At 39.4% G+C, this 19558-nt stretch overlaps 1 protein-coding gene across 4 annotated transcripts in view; it reads right to left on the bottom strand.

The window, feature by feature from the left end:
- The window catches only part of CNTNAP4 (contactin associated protein family member 4), a 313164-nt gene extending 294221 nt beyond the window's left edge, over nt 1–18943 (bottom strand). For 2 of the 4 annotated variants that reach the window (XM_059876848.1, XM_059876847.1), the window contains exon 1: nt 18464–18943. In XM_059876848.1, the coding sequence (XP_059732831.1) occupies nt 18464–18548 (85 nt within the window). In that variant the 5' untranslated portion in view covers nt 18549–18943. The remainder of the gene's footprint in view (nt 1–18463) is intronic. The other 2 variants (XM_010814367.4, NM_001206511.2) reach the window with 2 other exon arrangements.
- Between the last annotated feature and the right edge of the window lie 615 nt (nt 18944–19558).

The following is a 19558-nucleotide window of genomic DNA, read 5'->3' as shown; positions in this document are numbered from 1 at the left end:
TACACATCAAGTGATAGATACTTCAACCCAGACTGTATCTGTCCCGAAATCTTTAAATAACCCAACTACAGGTATTCAACATTTTAGTATTGAATCTCTACTTTCTAAGCTATCTGGGTGGGGTGGGGTTGGATATCTGAGTGGAAGATAGGAAAACATCATATTTAGCAGTGATGGGGAAGAATAGTACAAGAAATCTTTAATTCAGGATATATTTCTGTTACTGCCCAAAATAAGAGATGTCATTAAAATGTAACAACATGCGATGGCAGACAGTACTCTGTATGAGCCTTATTTCAGAAAGGTTTTACTTAATATAGCCCCATGGCACAGACCTTTATGAAATATCACAGTGTACATAACACACACTATCTCAAAAAATTTACATACGATCCTTTGTAAAGAGGGTGCAGAAGAGAATGAAAAAAAAAAAAAAAAATATATATATATATATATATATATATATATAAATGAATCAAGATTCCTTATTTGCAAAGAAAGAAGCTACATACCAAAAGTATATTATACTTTTTGGAATATAAACACAGTTATAATAAAGCAAAAACGAAAATCACTAACTGGAATTGACCACTCCTTGCGCTCATGTGTTGATATATTACATCCAATCAGTCTCGATGTCCATCATTCTTACATGTTCTCATGGAACGAGGCCGTCTCCACTGTCACTGGCTCAGATGTTTCACAGTTCTTATTCTTACAGGAACTACTTTACCCGCTAACTATCTGATTCTGTGTTCCCAGGGTAGACTCCATTCCCCTTTCCTCATCATTCCTCTCTTCATATTGCCAAGAGTTTAACTTTACAAAAGACAGATCTAATCAACGTCACCCACAAGTGTACATATAACCCTTCTAACAATAATGTGATCCCCTGGAGAATACTGAGGTCTCTGCTTTATGTAAAAGACTCGTCACCTGGGATGCTTCATGACTATGTATTTCATTAGTTTTACCTGCTGTCGGGCCTCACTTTCAGCCAGTCCTTCTGGACTGCCTGTGGTGCATTCCAATGCTCCATGCTTTGTGAGGCTCCTTCTAACTGAAATGTGCTTCCCCCACTTCCCCCTCCAGGCTCTTCTATTTGTTCAAGAAATAGCTTTCTCTGATGCTCTGCCTATAAGCAGCCCAAATGCCTTGTATTCCTCTCTCTCATCATGCCTATCACACACTAGTGTGCTTTTCTACAGAACTAGCAAATGGCAGTACTGAGCGTCAGCCCATCGTGGGCTGGTTGAGAGTCAGCCAAAACAGCAACTGAGCACACTGCTTGCCACAGAACATCCATCCTGTGAGTACCCTGAACAGTATTGTACCTTTTCTTGTAAGACAGTCAAAACCTTAGGCATAAAACGTGGTTTCAAAAGCTTCATGAATCCAGGAGTCAAAACTTCCATTCTCAATTGTCAGCAAGAAGTTAGTGATTCTGACCATTATAACATTTCAAAACCACTGATGCTGAAGACATGTGTAATGATAGGCAGCACACTGCAGAGGCACACTAAATATTCACTGAGTAAATATGTGAATGAGGTGAGCAGAAGAAGCTTCAACAATTATAAGAGCAAGGAATACTTTAATAGACTGAATGAACAACCACCCAACCCAGTGAAAAGCAATTGTTTGTATGCAACCAAGCACATCCAGCCAATGTAAATGTTATTTCACTAAGAATTTTTATAATATTCTTAGCTAGTATTTCTTTCTTAGGTATAATTCTCTAAATCATCAGTGCCAACCTAAAAACAGCCAGAGTCCCAAAGAGTGCAATTATGGAGTTCACTTAATATGGAACATTTTCACCCAGTGTAATTTACGGAGATAAATTTCCAAACTCACAGTCAGTAAAAAAATATAATAACTCATCTCTTATCAACTCCAATAATATTACCGGTCATATATTGATTTTTAACGGAAATGAGAGGAAACACACTAAGTTACCAAATAAATCATAATGGCATTACATCAGAAATCTAGATTGAAGTGAAGTATGTATCAGAGCCTGCCTTTCATCTGAATTACTTTCAGGTATGTCTTTCTGTCTTCCACAAAAGGTTTTGGGTCCCTGAGTGGCAGGCATTTATGATTTTACCTTCACCTGCCTAACTAGAACAAAAACTCAGATGTAATTTTAGAAGCTGAGGAGATGAATGGATAATTTCTTTGCCTATTCTACTTGCCCTCCAAACTACGGTAACTCCAGGGTAACAGGATATTTCTTTTACTGGGCGTCGCACAGGAAGCTCCCCTGAAATGGCAACTGCTGGGCAGACTGGGACTTGGTCAGTTTACATCTCCTACTTTTAGAAGAATGTAAGACAGAAGAAATTGTCTTATAAAGACATAAAGAATAAAAACTGATCACAACTTTCAGTTCCAACCACTCTGCTAAAAACGCTACTCTCAGTTCCAGGCATCATAAAAGTCGTATCTTTTAATTAAAAAAACAACAACACAGCACTTTCAAGAAGATACAATAGATTTCACTTCTTGGATTAGCCCATTTGCTTGTGGTATTTCACCTGGTATTTGCCTGGCAGATGAAATGGGTGATTGAATACATTTATTTTCAACAGTATCCAAATAGTTCCAAGCATATAGCCATAACACTATGAAGATACATTTTGTGAAAGGTTGCCTTAAGTGCAGGTCACCTAAGTCCACCCAAAAGGTAGATTGTACAAACTAAGAAGAAACTCATTTTAGAACCAATTAATTAATGCCCTAGGAAATCATTTTCCCTTAATATTTTTTACTTGTACAGTTGGGAAGATGAAGAACTGGGAAGCATTCAAGACGGTTGTACCTAGAACTAGAGAGCTCATCAATATTGATATTGTTACATCAAAGATAATATTAAAATGATGATCTCATTGCTTTGTTCAATAGAGTAAAAATTTTAAGGTGTAGTGTATTGCTTGAGCAAAGTAAGATGAACCTTTTAAAGAGAGCTGGGCTAGATAAACAGGGTCAACACTCAAAGAGTGAGACACAAAGTGTCCTCAATGTCTCTGATATTTTTCTTTTTCAGAAAGAGACTGGGATCAATGAACACCATTCAAACACGTATCAGCTTTTTCACAGAATCATATCCACTCTGGGAAACAGAGTTCTCATTCAAAATCGTAAATCTTAAGCTTTTCTTGTTCACTGTGGTCTTCATTTTTAAATATAGGTTGCTTTTGCTAATTAAGGAGAGAACGACAGTATGGAGGAATCCTAATGCTTCTTGAGATGTTAAAATTTTCTCAAAAAGATGGAAAAAGGTACAGATATTTTTAAAAGGAAGACAAAACTCAAAAGATGCCAGAGGAAAATCAAAATCAGTAGCAAGTGAGGCGTGAGACGGCAGTTAAGAGGTTCTTCCCATAAACAGAGACTTGTGCCTTCTGGAGGAGATATCAGGCTCATGGTGATATCTGAAGACCTGCACTCGCAGCAGCCCGTCAGAGGCCAGGGGCACCGAGCTCCCAAGGGGGACACACGGAGGGGTGATTGGTGATGCTGCGGAAGGCTGTAGAGACGACACGGCTGTGTGTGTGACTGACAAGACCAACTGATGAGCGAGCAGGTTTCCCGGAGGGTGACAGATGAGCTTCTGCGATCTGTCAGTGTGGCATCTCTACCCACCACCTCTGATTCATGTCTGAACAAATGATACTGCTGGAAGAGACACAGAACCGTCTTTAAGTGTTATAAATTCTTGAGCAGGGAAGAGAAGGGTGTAAGACAGCCACTGCTTTAAATTTTGCCTTCCAAAATAAATTTAGAGTTTTGTTAAAGTAGGACAAAGACATTGAGCACTTCATGACACTGACCTAGGTAAATGGATTAAGATACTTAGAGAACCACAGGCATCTTAAAGATAGCCATATACCACTAGAAGTGGACACTGGCAACCTAAGAAAATTTAAAAATCAATGAACAACCAATTGGTTCTTAATGTTTAAATAACAGCACATCCACCTGATAAGTTATGAAGAACCGTTTAAAAAGACAAAGACTATTTCGCCACAAGAGAAATGCACTGGAGAGGATAGGAAAACACGCAAAGGAGTGAACAGATGCTGCGGTAAGATTGACTGCAACAGTGTATGGCAAACATCTGTCCCAGTTTTCCAAACGAGGAGGGCATCCCACAAACTCTAAATTAGACAAATTTTAAATTGAATTTAAAGAAGTTATTAGGATGATGATTGTTCATTTGTTTTACTTATGTTTTGTTTGTTCTTTGGCTCGACATAGAAGACATGCCAGGGGGAAAAAAAAGAAAGAATTCGTGTGCTCTGGGTTTTACGGATTAGAAGCAGAAAAGTGCCTGAGGAAACGCACTGCAAAATCAGCTTTGAGGAAGGGGACATGAGAAACACAGGGAGCAAATCACAACACAACTGGAGCTCAGTAACATAAAGGAGAAAAGAATTTGGAGGGGGATAAAACAATATTTCTGGTAACTGCTGTGTGAGGGTCGGTGATAAATGGAGAGGTGATTTTAATAAAGGGCAGTAAATTACCATCTTATCTATGTCTAAGATCTGCTGGAAGGAGTATTTAGAACAGAATCATACACTCAGGAAGGGAACGACTTGCTTCAAAGATCCAAGACTGTTGTTATATTATGGGAAGGCTTTTTTTGTTTTATCACTATGATGGAATCCTGTACCAGTTATCAGCAAGCCTCAGGTAGAGGCAGTGAGAGAGCAAGGCTCAGATGGAAGGAAGGAGAGAATGGTCGGGGGAGGCAGCTTCTGTGACGGCCAGCCACGTGGTCCCGCAACACCACTGAGGAGGGCTCAACTGGAAGACAAAAAAAAACACTACAGGATGACCGCATTCACATGATGGGTTTCAACAGGTCAGAGCAATGTATCTCTCGGATACCGAGAGAAGATACACTTTCTGCAGGCAGTTAAAATAAAACTCAAAGTGAAGTCGCTCAGTCGTGTCCTACTCTTTGCCACCCCATGGACTGTAGCCCACCAGGCTCCTCCGTCCACGGGATCTTCCAGGCAAGAGTACTGGAGTGGGTTGCCATTTAAGCACTTATTATGGACTGAATTATGTCCCTCCCCTAAAAATGCAAACCCTGAAGCCTGAGTCCCCCATGTGACTGTATTTGGACGCAGGGCCTTTCAGGAGGTACTTCAGGTTAAATGAGATCATAAGGGTGGGATCCCAATGGGATAGGACTGGTGGTCTTATAAGAAGAGGAGATACACACCGGAGCTCGCTTTCTCTCTCTCCAACCAATCACAGAAGGAAGGCTGTGTGAGGACATAGCAAACAGGTGGCCACCAGAAGCCAAGAAATGAGCTGTCACGAGGCATCAACCCAGCTGGCACCTTGATATTTCATTTCCAGCCACTAGAACTTTGAAAATATAAATTTCTGTTGTTTGAGCCACCTAGTCTGCAGTGTTTTGCTATGACAACCCTAGCAGACTAAGACAGCTCCCTATGGGAGCACACCGCTGAATATGGGGAAGGAGCCGAGTTTTGCCAGCAGGGTCTGAGGCTGGAAAACATTACTAAAGCTGCGGAAAGATCTCTTGGACAAGACACCAAACGATTACAGGACAAAGAACAAGAACTGGAATGGGCAACTGAAGAGCTGCAGCACGTCAGCCTCCAGCAGTTTACCCAGCAGACAGCAGACAGTCACCGTTTTGCTCACGGCACCCACTGAAGCAGAGGCCCCGCGTGCAGACATAGAAACAGAGGCACCGATCCAGTCTGGGTCTCTGAAGTGGCCTGGCTCCTCTCAGCAGCTCCCCAGGAATCTGTGTATATCCTGCAGAATCCTATCTTATCTGGTTTTAACCCTGAAGGCATACACATATATAACATTACCTGTCTTCAGGGGAGAGACCCAGGAAAGGTACCGGGGACGCTGAAAACTCCTTCGTTGATCTTGTGCCAGTGATGAAGAATGAGGATCTAATTCACAGGCCACTGCATCTTTTTTCTGTCCTAGGCTGTATACTACTTGGAGCCTAACCTGTTCACTGATTCTAAAGGACAAAGAAACTGTGCTCACACATCCACGGCGCTGACATTTGTGTCCAGCAGTAGCACTGCAGTATCTTCATTTTTATTTATAGCATTTTGAGAGCATTAGGAAAGTATTATACTGTATGTATATGTAAATAAAACTGTGACTGAAGAGTGAAGAGAAAACAAAATCGCAGATCGCCTCAATCGGGTAGATCTGCCATCCTGCAGAAAGGAGCTGGTTTTCCTTTCTGATTTGCACTGTTCAAGCCTCTTAGAACTTGTTCCTGGAACTACTGACTCAAAGAAAGAATTTAGACAGAATGGATAGGTCCTTGGGTATCAGAGAGCAAGGGTAGGGGGTTGTTGATGTAATTCAGAGGAGAAAATTTACACTGATATTTTCACTGGGTAATGTTTGATACTTTAGCCCAATTAGTAAGGAAGAGCATGTTGATAAAATGCAAGTGACAGAATCCTTGGAAGACACAAGCATATTACCTTATGGTTTATCACACCAGGGGGGGAACCCTGAGAACAGACAAGTGTGAGTTCTAATACTCAGTATAGGTGATTTCACAGGCTCACGGAGAAGATGAGTGTATTCCATTTCAAAGAGCAATGGATCTGGCATCATTAACGTTGGGTTCAAGCCCCAGCTCTATCCTTTCTTACTCAGTGACTTTGGAAATACCTCCTAAATTTCAATTTCTTAGTTTGTCTAATGGTGATAATATTTGCCTCCCAGGCCTGTGAGGTACACTCCACCATCGTGGAGTCCACAGGGTCAACACAAAAAGAACATGTGTCAATATTAATCATGATTTATGTCAACATGTGTGGAAAGCTATGAATTACAAACGAAAGTCCCAAATGTATACCACGAGGAGGAAGGAACATGCGAGCAATCTTTAAAAAGTGACAATGTTTTACAAGAAAATATTTTTTTTAATATATGGAATTAAAAGGAAAACACAAGTTCAGAACCCATTCATGCTTGTCAAAATTACTAAAGGCAATGAAAAATGCTTTGTGTATATTTATAGACAAAAGAAAAGCAAAGAAACTACAAGTATGTCTTTATTAATAAAAGTTAATGATGAAAAGAGAAAATTGATTTTATTTTTCTTCTATCTTCCAAAAAGGAGAAAAATCTTCGAATGAGAAAACACAAAATAAAGGAATTGAAGTGCAGGATAAATAAAGGAGTTGAACATTTCTTCCCGAAATGTGGCAAGAATTTTTCAAAATAACTTCTCAAATTGAAGGGGATGACCTGGGAGTTGCTACAGAGATGAAGGGGCAACATGATGGCCTGGAAAGGGGAATATGCTAATACAATTTTATATTTATGATGTATTTTTTGTTCGCCTGTCCACTGAACATTCTCAATCAAAATTGATCTGACAGAGTGGCCTATCAGATGACGTTTGCTATGAATACAAAAGAAAGCAGAGACAGAGATGTGTTTTCTTAAAAAAAAAATCAGACTTGATGCTCTATGATCAGGAATAGGTGAATGAACACTCAAGGTTCTACTGAATTTCTATGAGGAGGATGGAGAGAGGTGAGGTGATTTGATCATGTAAGAGTCCACAGAGGAAGGAGGTGAGGCTAGGTTTCAGTGTAAGTTTTCCAGGAGGATTTAGAGGAAGTGATTGAAGGCAACCAGGCAAAGGGAACAGCAGCTGGAAAGACCAGGTGACAGAGGCTAGAGCAGTGGTCCCCAGCGTTTTTGGCACCAGGGACCAGTTTCACGGAAGACAATTTTTCCACAGACTGGGGTTGGGGTATATGGTTTCGGGATGACTCAAGCACATTGCCTGTGCGCTTTATTTCGATGACTACATCAACTCCACCTCAGAGCATCAGGCATTAGATCCCAGAGGCTGGATACCTCTAGGCTGGAGGACCCTTGGGCCGGGGTGGGCAGGAATGGGAGGGAGAGAAAGCAGTCAAGACCGACAAAAGGGGAAAGATAAGCAGATTCAGGGCAGGAAGGTATTTGTTTGCTACCCTAATAAGCTGGAACTTCAAATGAAAACACCTAACAATGAAATGTAGCTATGAGACAAGACTTGGTTTCTTTTTTGATAAAAGCCTTAAAACACTGATTGAAAACATCAATGCATTTTTATGGCAGACATACCTAAAAATAGGATATATGTGTAAGTATTTAAAAATACTGCATGAGTCACAGGAAGTAGTGAGGGAGGAAGAGGACAGCCGCCTTGCCAGTCTTGTCGGCCAGATCAGCCCTGGCAATCGTAACGATGGCAGATGCCACAGCCAGAGCCCCTCACATCCAGCAAAGTGAGCAAGGGAGACTCGATTCTGTTAACTCAGAACAAGCAGGCCCTGCTGGCATCTTCTCTAGAGACAGTCTCAGTGATTAATGATACTGCATACACTCTTTTCATGCTGATCTATTTAATGTTGCAATTTATATACACATACACACACACCATGGGGTCGCTAAGAGTCATACATGACTGAGCGATTTCACTTTCCCTTTTCACTTTCATGCATTGGAAAAGGAAATGGCAACCCACTCCAGTGTTCTTGCCTGGAGAATCCCAGGGACGGGGGAGCCTGGTGGGCTGCCGTCTATTGGGTCGCACAGAGTCGGACATGACTGAAGCAACTTAGCAGCAGCAGCAGCACACACACATATATGTATATATAAAGCAAGGGAGAGAGAGACAGAAAGAGAAGGAAAGGTTTCTAAGACATGAACATGATCGTTTACAAGGCCACACCAGCAGATGACTCAGTTTTATGCATCAAGCATAGCAAATTATTGCAATCATAACTTTATTCTTAGTACCCAAAATTCTACATCGTATTTTTGGTGGCTTCCTTTTTCCATTTCTCTAGTGGACATTTGACTATGAACTATTTTATTTTATCATATTCCACTTTGTGATTTGATCCTGTAGGTTGCTATGAAGTTAAGAAAAAGAAGGTATCTACAGTGTTTGCTCTTTGCTTTCTGAATCTATCTTAGGGCTTTCTCCACACTTTCTCTCTTTGTGTGTTTTAGGAAGGACTACACAGCAGCACTCTTGGTAAAGAACCTGCCTGCCAATGAAGGAAACAAAAGATGTGGGTTTGACCCTGGGTCAGGAAAAGCCCCTGGAGGAGGACATGGAAACCCACTCTAGTATTCTAGCTTGGAGAATCCCATGGACAGAGGAATGTGGCGGGCTGGACACGACTGAAGCGACTTAGCACACATACATCTTATGGTACTTAAGAAGCTGTATTATGACATTTTAGAGGTGCATGATGTTTTCTTAAGATGATTATAATACAGGCTCTATGTTTAAAGTACAACAGTTCAAACATCATACTTACAATGAAACAAAGGAGCCTAATCGAGCAGCTTTATAACCTTGCACAAAATTCCCTCACCACCACTTTAGATAGAATTGCTTTTATTTTAGCAATGCTCTTTTAATTAAGTCCTAAACATCTAAACATGGCAAATGTAAATATGTATTATAAATCCTTAATTATGAGGATCACTAAGCATTCATGCAGCTTTCTGCCTTGGAGATAGATTCTTTTTGTTTAAAGTCAGCCAAAATTGAGAGATAAAAGTGAATGATGTGAAAAACGCAAAGTTTGTTTAGAATGCCCTATCCCTTTACCACATTGTCTTTAAGAGTTAAATTATGTTTCAATTTATCTAGTGCTTTTTAAGTCAAAATCTCTCCTGCCATTTTCTGCCTTTGTTGCCATATTCATAAAGACTAGCGCCCTGAGACTGACTGGAAGTTAAGTATTGGAGATCCGAAGGTCTTTGTGGCATTTCCTAGAAAATAAAGCACTTTGGGGTCACAGAAGGGCAACACTGTCCCTCTGCTTGGGATGAGTTTAAATCGGATGCAAAAAGACCTCCTGCTATTTTTTTAATCCCACATACTGTTTTTAAACTATATGGGAGACTATTCTGTGTGGCAGCAATAAAATAAAAATTTTATTATATATCCCAACAATACTTAATTGAAAATGTGCCACCTAGGGGAATGTTTTCCATTTCTCTGTCAGCATGGCCTGTTTCCCAGTCCCCACCCACAGTACCTTCCAACATTGGTGTGCACACACATGCACACTCACACACACATAGTTCCCTCTCAGCAATTCATTTCTCTCACAGACCATTTTGCATTTAGTTCCTTCTTTCTGTGTACCTACTGAGGAACGAATCTTACAAGACAAACACACATCACTACCTTTCAAAACCAAACACTAGTCTTCAAGATCTAAATACATAATCAGGGTTTCTCTGGTGGCTCGGTGGTAAAGAATCCACTTGCCAATGCAGGGGACACAGGTATGATCCCTGGTCCGGGAAGAACCCACGTGTCGGGGAGCAACTAAGCCTGCGCACCGCAGCTACTGAGCCTGTGCTCTAGAGCCCACCCTCTGCAACGAGAGAAGCTGCCGCGGTGAGGAGCCTGCACACCGCGACCAGGGAGTGGCTGCAACTAGAGAAAATCCCAGGTAGCAACCAAGACCCACCACAGCCAAAAGAATAAATAAATAAGTAAAATTATTTTAAAAATTAAAAATACATATTCGATCTTTTGGAACAAAGCTATTAGTCCAGAGATAAGTTGAACTTTCCCAAATTTTCTCAAAAATCTCTCCCTGGGGTCTGAAACACAAAGGTAACTTGTTCACATTAACAGAAAGATGCGGGGCTCTTAGCTGTGGGCTGCTCGTTGTCACCCAACCATCTACTAATCCCAAGGCCTGCAACCAGTTCCTAGGAGAGTTTATCCATGCCCTTCAATGGACATTCAAAAAATAGCTCTCTCTACGTTATAACTTCAGAGTTAAGTCTGAAGTAAATGAAATCACAGGTTGTAGTTTGTCTTAAAACTATACAGTAAATGTAATTTAGGAAAGCAGTTGAATTCACATATTCACATGCTGTTTCTAAACTAATATCAACCTGTGGCCTCATTTGTAAGTACCATAATTGCCAGTGAGGGAGAAAAAATATTGGTTACAGAAACAAATACATCTTTTACAATTTAGAAGCATATAACATCTTAATCTAGAGCACTGCCAAGTAATAAGAGGGACTTAATAAAAAAAAAAGTAATTAGAGCTTTAGGCCAACTGATACATATTACACTCTTTTTTCCTTTGTGATTTAAAAATCTTAGAGGTAAATTTCTTCACTGCTCTATTAAATACTTATGGCATAAAAAATTTTATAGTTACTAATTTTAAACTACTTAAAATGTCAAATGTTTTCAGGCTTCACTCACTTTTCCAATTATTACATTGGAATGACTCATTAACTGTAACATAAACAGGCTCATTTTTACCTCCTGTTATGCTATTTCTCTGATTTTATGACCAGAATACACTTTTCTGTGAACCATGACAAAAATGCACTGGGAGAAAAAAAATGAAGCACATACTCTTCCTCTTCCAAACGCCAACTTAACTCAGAAGAACCGAAGCAATGACGATTTGTAATGCACTTTGCATGTGAATTCCTTACCATTAAGTAATAACTGTAGTTCCTGGTACCATGTATGTGAATGCCCAAAAAGACGTTCCGGCAAAAACTTTATCCTTTCAAAGTCAACTGGCAAGCAAAAATATCTCTACTTGTGCAGTAGTATATCTGATAATGGTGTTTACCAACACAGAGTCATCAAGATCCCAGAGTGATCAGCATTGTGGAAGGTGTAAATTCTCAGATAGTAAACAGTGAATGATAGTTCTAGAAGTCAGATAAATAAACACATGGATACGTAATACATGCCTAATTGAAGCACGCAACCAGGTGACAACAGCCTCAGAACTCACTGAAGAAATTTAAATTTGAAATCTCAGACATCAGTTTCCCGCCAAAAGTAACTAAAAAGATAATCCAGTGTCAAAGACATCTTGGTTATTTAGAAATACATTTATTGTAACTTAGCCTTATGGGTAAACTACCTATTATTTCTCAAGAAATTTTGAACTTCCAAAAAAAAAAAACCTCAAAGACTTCAAATTATGATATTAATATTGTAGATGATTTATTCATTTAAGTAGATTCAATTAATTGAGGCTTTTTGATGAGTTTAAGGACTTTTCATCCTTCTAAAGCTCCATAATCTTTTGTTTGCATTTTATTTTGGGGCATTTATTTCTCTTTCTGAGATTCTTCTTTTTAAAGGGGCCAAAATCAAATTGACCTTAGCATTTGATGCTACAATTCAAGACATGTTTTTAAAGATCTGTTTGTTAAAGAGTATTTCTGAAAGTTCCCAACAGAAATACCCATTAAAACAATGATCCAAATATTCTATGGGGATTCACCCTGCCATCACCAAGAACACAGCTCAGTTCACCTCATGATTATGATTAATCCATGAAACCTCCCCTATTTTAAGCACATATTCTATGACAGGTTCGTCCTTCCTTATCATACTAGTTTACTTGAAAAACTGCAATAATTCTAGAAAAATATGAAATGTTACTGAGGCCAAGATTTCTGAATTAATAAAAATGAAAAAATAATTAAGCTAAAAGCAAGAATGGAAACACCAGGCTGCTGAAAATATCCAAATCTGCATTCTTTAATATTAATATTTCACCAGAAACATTCATCCACCAATCTGGATATACATATCTGAGATTTAAGTAACAATTTTGGATAAATTCTTATTATTTTTTTGTACTGTTTTCAGAAGCGAGGTCATTATGGAAACTTAAAAGTCACAATGGAGGGGAAGGAAAACATTTTATTAAAGGACAGAGAAGGACTTCTTAAGTAACCTGACTAATCAGTCATATGATTCATAAGTTGACAACATTAAGGCCCTAATGTGACTTATCTAAGGTAAAAGGGATTCGGATTCTAAATGTAGTATCAAATTGTGAAAAAGAGGTGCTTGCAAAGCAAGACTGATAGTCTATTGTAAAAAAGTTCAGAATCATGTAATACGACTGTCATTATCCTTTTTTATCTATTTACCATGAAGAGTCATGAATCCACTCATCACTCTTGTCAATGTCCAGAGTAAGTCCCATTAAGGAAGTTTTATGAGACCGTCCTAGGCTGACATGATCTGGAATTGGTCTTCTGATAAGACAGAAATCTTCACCAGCACTAGACCATTATAAACAGTTTTATGAAAAATAAATTAACATATAGCCATTTATTTTGGGGAAAATGCTACAGCGAAATTTCAAGGAAAATAATTTTAAAAATATAATACTCTCTATTATTTTTTAACTCAAACTTCTAACAAACACCATAGTAAACAGTATAAGGTAAATAAAATGAGGCCACTCATCAGTATTTGGAAAGGAAAATTAAATACAATTCCAAATAGATAAGGCATTCATATAAAGATTAATTATCTTGGCATGAGTAGGTGAAAGGCACCTGCTCAATTATTATAAATTCTCAGTGGGCAGTGCTTAAATGAAACTCTACTTTTCAATTTATTATAGAAAGTTTGCCAATTTCAGAATTTTTAGGAAGCTAATGTAAAAGTCATAAGGACAAGAACACTCTTCCCCTAAGATGATTTACTTCATACAATCAGTGATTTCAAATGCAAGTTCTGATAATTATGGAGTGGAATATTTTATACTCATGAAAGTATCAAATAACAATAGAATTTTCATTCAAAATATCTAAGATGCAATTACTTATACACTTTATTGAGCTTCTGATACTAATGGGATTACTTGAGATTGAAAGCTACTCTTTAGCAGCCAAAACTGCTGAAACTTTGCAAATAGTTATAAATAATTCATACCCGTGGAAATAACAAGATTTCTGAAGGATAAAGTATTTAAAAAGACATATGTCGAGAAGATGCTAATGAAGGCCTTTTCTGTTATGTGTGTGCTGAGTTGCTCAGTTGTGCCAACTCTGTGACCTCATGGATTATAGCCCGCCAGGCTCCTCTGTCCATGGGATTCTCCAGGCAAGAATACTGGAGTGGGTTGCCATGCCCTCCTCCAGGGGATCTTCCCAACCCAGGGATCAAACCCAGGTCTCCTGCGCTGCAGGCGGATTCTTTACTGTCTGAGCCACCAGGGAAGCCCTTTTCTGTTATAGCTTCTGGCAACTGTATCATTACAGTCCACACTTTAATTCTTCAGGAATGTATTTGTATGCTAAATAATTAAGACTAAATTTTAATTTTATCATAGTAGTATGTAATTTATCCACTATCCAGGTCACATCAATATACTGTATTGTGTATTCTTTAAATCAAAGGTCAATGAACTTTTTATATAAAGAGCTAGAGAATAGATAATATTATGCATGTTCTTGTATGACAAGAGGGAAATAAATTTTAAAATGATTTTATTGACAAAATTTAAAATATAAGAATAATTAAGTATAAAGTTTTGCCATACAGGTCTACTAATGAGAAGAATGAACAACTAAAATTTGAATTTAATATGATTCTCTTATGTCACAAATAATCCTTCAGTTAATTTTTTTTCAAATATTTAAAAATGTAAAAACCCACTCTTAATTCACAGAATATGACACAAAACAGGCAGTGGGCAAGACTTGGCCCATGAGCTGTATTTTACCAACCTCTGAACTAAGTATTACATTATCTTACAAGGGATATCTTACAGTCATATTGTTTTCAAGGTAAATTAATTCAATCTTGATACAGAGATTGGCTTCCATAAAGAATTGTTTATATATGATATGGATTCTGAAATTAATTTTAGAAGACATGGAAATGCTTTGTAAATACTTAGGGTAAGCACTAGGTATCATATGGAAGCCACGTGTTCGATCGCCTGCTGGCTATGAGCTGTATTATCTCCACAGCTGGAGGCTGCTCTACTCAGAAAGGATCTGAGACGCATACAGTCAGGGAGGGGGAATGCACCAAACTGATGAAAACAAATACAGTACTGCTGTCAGAAAAGTGAGTCAAAGTTCAGGCTCACCTTTATATCCTGAGGCCGGCTATTTATGTATTGCATCATATAATTCTATTTTATCAATAATTTTACTGTTGTTGTATTCTGGTTATTTTTTGCTATGGAAAAGAATTTGGGTGGAGGAAAAGAAGGAAGTTTCTAGAAAAAAGTACCAGACTGAATTTGAGCAAATTGAGAATCTGACCAGTAGCAATTAGGTGATATCCCAGAGCCCCCAAGACTGATCATCTACCTAAGTCATCATCGTCATCTGTTGTTAATTTTAACATACTCTTTAGTGCTTCTTTCAGGGTAGATATCAGATACAGCCTTTATTCCAAATAGCGAAAAGAAAGCACACAGCAAGAACGTAACCTCTAATTATGTCATTCATAAGCTGCTTGGTAAGCATTAAAATTCTCAGTGTATCTGAAGCCAGAGAGCTTCCATCACATGATGTGCAGGAGTAAAAAGCAAAACTCGTAACTTGCCTCAAGACTAACAGCTGTTCCACCACATCAACGCCCCGCTCCTTAACAATGTCTTAATGCTCAGAAGAAAACTGGGTTCATGAGAGCAATTTGAAAATAGATGACTCCCTTCTCAGTGCACGTGTCTTAGTAGCAAGTGAGGAAACCAATAACAGCCTGTGCAACTTATCAAAGCACAAGCCCTTCTAGAAGAGTCTGTCTCTAAACTTTCGTGGAAGGAGCCCTTCAGTACAATAACAAACACCTTGACCAGAACAAGGAGCAAAGACCTGGGGCTGGTTCAACACTTCTGAAATGTCAAGTACGGTGCCAGTAGGCAAAGAAGGTGGTCAGTTCCACATATTTCATCTTTAGGTAGAAGAGGAGAAGCAAGCCACCAAAGATGTGGAAGCGTGTGGGCCCAGCGGTTTCTGCATCTTTATATAAACATATGTTCACACACACAAATACATACACATGGACATGAATATCTGTGTGAGTGTTCGCACGGAATCCTTCTAATGTAAAGTCATCCTGTTGATTAATTACATCAACTAACATTCAAATTAAAGTTGCCTCATCCCGGAGCTGTCCCTGGTGTAGAGACGCTGTCCTGTGCCAAGGTTCACACTGGCAGCCTTAGGCAGTCTTGGGCCGACGCAATGGACCGCAGACTTGGTTACTGGGGAATCAGCTGTTCCATGTCTTTGTATTCACCTGAGAGACTGACCTTTAATTTTCTTAATTTCCATTCAGTTCTCCCTGACTTTAATATTGGTGTTCAAGATTGATTCATGTTTTAATATAAAAGTCTTGTCCAAAAGAATTACTGGAGTTACAATACTTTAAAAATACTCATGCTGGCATGCTGGTTGATGGTCACTTGTCCACACACTGAATTTCACCCTTTCTGGTAAACATATATACTTGTTCCTCCAAAAAAGATACAACACAGGAAGCACCCTGACTTGGTAATATGTAGACCTTGCTTCCTTCACACACCAAAATACCAAATGTTAAAGAGTGAAATGAAATTGGGAAATGAATTTTTCTTTTATATCTATTGCAACAAATTGTATTATCAATGTGATAGGAATAAGAAATTGCTGACTGCACCTTTAATTATCTGAAGTCATTTTACCTGTATTTATGACACTTCAAGAACAGCCAACTCTGAAAATATATTGGTAACCAAGAATTCCAACTTTAATATTTAACAGTCCCTAAGAATTTAAGAACCTATAGGTTCTTTACGTTTATCGAATGTGTAAAAGAGCATTAAACAACTTCTTGAAAAATAAGCCCAACCAGAGGTAAGCACCCACAAACATTCTACTCTTCTCAGATCTTCTCAGCAGCTCATCTTTCCTTTGAAGAAGATACATTACAAAGAAAGCTACTGGATGTTATTCTGCCTTTTATTGGACTTCAAGAAAGCAAACAAATGTAAACAAGTAGCCCAATCAGTTGCATTAACTGATTATAAACTCAAACAGCCAGTGTACTGTAAAGACAACACTGCCTCTAGGCCAGACTTCAGCTCTGCTTTTCTTAAGGGAAGGACGCTTCACATGATGTGCTTTCCATTGTAAGAGTGACCTCTAGTGCTTCCTTTTTTACTGAACTTCAGTAGTTGGACGATGTATTACTTATGCCTTTTCTACAAAACTTTGTGTGTGTGCAAGTGGGTCTGTGTTATTATTGTTTGTTGCAAAGGCTACTTTGACAGCCTCCCAAGATTTTGACTAGGTGAAAACATGCACATTTTATTGACTCACGGCATTCTTACACCCACAAATGAAAACAGAGACTGAGGCACAGCACAGCGCCCAAGTGAAGTCCTTTTCCTTCAGAGTGGTAGAGGCACCACACCATTAAATGAGTTAATAGTGAATGGAAGCATGAAAGCACAGTGGCCATTCCGTGTAAATGAGCATTTGACTTGTGCCAGTAAGGTCATCTCTAATGTTCTTCCCACATCAGAGTGCTTCAGTGCACTCAAGGGATGTGCCCAAGCAAACATCTGGTTACTGGCTTATTTGTGTCCCCAAACCTAACAATATGACACAAAGTCTTGAACAGACCTTACCAGCAGATAAGCTTTTCCTCTGAAGTACAAGAAAGAGAAAGTCATATTTGCTGAGCTTGTTGATCATTCATCAAGAAGGGGGAAATTCTCCCATTTAGAGATTTTAGGCCAAATACAACTTTTAAAACTTTTCTTCTCTCTAATAAAACCTGGATGGAGAGATCTCTGCCAAATTATTTTGGATGATACTTACATTAGAAATAAGGTCTTAAATAAATCCTCCCTCATACCATTAACTCAGAACCAGAATATTCAATCACAAATTTATGAAGCTAAAAATTCAAGGATAGTGCTTCTGAAAAATCACCTGAGTGTATTTTCTTTAAGTGACATTCAGGGCTCAGGTGTGCTCTCTCAGCAATGCTGAAGGCTCATTCTGGTGGCACTGAGGACGCAACTCCGAGTATTAAGGCTCACCTCCCCAATTCTGCCCCGGGATTCTGCAGCACATTTCAGCTATTATCCTGGCATCATTTTAAAGGCACAGCCGCCTATTGGTCTGCTAAAGCGCAAACTTCAGAAATCTAAGCTAATGCAGCATCATGCAAAGTCTGCCAGTTTGTTTTCCTGCTACACATAATTCCAATTAAATTCAGTAAACCTAAAAAAGGGCAGAAATGAAGAAGGAACATTCACTGGCTATTCCTTGGTTCAGATGCTAATTTAATGCTTTAGGAGAACTTGAGCTTTCTCAATGAATACACAAATACCAGAGGATAAGATTCTGTTCACAGACAAAAAAAAAAAAAAAAAAAGGACAAGAAATGATACTTGGCATATTCTGACCGGACCCAGAGGAATGACATGTGTAAACCCAGTCATATTCGCAAGATTTTTTAAATGATGCTTCCTTTATAGCAATATGCTTTGAGGCAGTCCGAGTTGCAAATAATAATCATAAAAAAAAAAAGAACAGAATTAAAGTTTTGCAGAGAGGCCCCCCTGCAAGTTTTAAATCATGTATGTATACTTACAGGAATTCCCAGCTAAAACCCTGTTCCAATTTGGAGTAGACAGCAGAAGTAGCGTCTTGAGGACAGCTCCCGTGACAGACCCCATGTTCACATTTACTGGGCTCCCCCAAAAGATCTTGAGTGGCTCTCCGACGGCTCCAGTGCTGTTCTCAGTCCCTCGCCCAGCTCTGTCTGGGTCTTCAGCACCTCTGGGTCGCTCAGTCTCCCTCCTTCTCTCTCTCTCTGAACAGCACCCCTCTCTCTCACTCACTCACACACACACACATACACACACACACACACACAAACACGCACACCACAGCCCTGACTGCTCACTGAAAAGCGCCCAGCATCTTTTCTAACAAGCATCCACACTGCCGAAGCCACGCCCACCCCTCGCAGCCGTGGTCCCAGAAATTGGCAGCCGCGTCCCTCCTCCGAATACGCAGCGGTGCCCGGAGCTCCGCTGCGCGCTGCGCCGCTGATGAAAGCTGGACTTGGAGGCGCGGCCTGCTGCTCCCGGGCCTCCTCGGGGCTCCCTCCCCGTCTCTTCTATTCTTCAATAATCCTTAACCCTTTTCTCCCCTCTGGAGATGTCAGTGGGGGGCGGGGCGGGGCGGTGGAGCCTCCTGATTTTCCGGAGGTCTCGCCTTCAGCAAAGCCAGTCAACGTACTGAGCTAATTCCTGATTATCCGGGAGTGCATCCAGGTAAAATTGCGCTTTGTTTCAAAACAAAAGCATAAAATGAGACAGAAGTAACTAAGCAGCATTGCTAAATTGTAGCTAAAACTGTCCTTGGGGAAAATACTTGCTGTTGTTTTTCCTCTGTTTATATAAAATTCTCCTCTTCAGCTATGGTGCCAGCATTTTTATTATGGAATTGCTTCACAAGGAAACAGACATTCCTGTTTGGCACATATTTAAAATCATCTAGTAATAGTCTACAAGAAATTAACATTTCTTATTTTAGTGCATCAGGAGTACAAATCCACAAACTGAATGCTTTGGCTAGATCTATTCTGATGAATGCATCAGGCCACAGTGGCATACTACAATCAAATTCTTTAATAACAATTCTCAAAAGGCCCCAAAATAAAAATGACGAGACACTGAAG

Source organism: Bos taurus, chromosome 18, assembly GCF_002263795.3.
Source record: "Bos taurus isolate L1 Dominette 01449 registration number 42190680 breed Hereford chromosome 18, ARS-UCD2.0, whole genome shotgun sequence".
NCBI lineage: Eukaryota > Metazoa > Chordata > Mammalia > Artiodactyla > Bovidae > Bos > Bos taurus.
The sequence above is the reverse complement of the archived record's forward strand: the minus strand, read 5'-3'. Positions and strand labels throughout refer to the sequence as shown.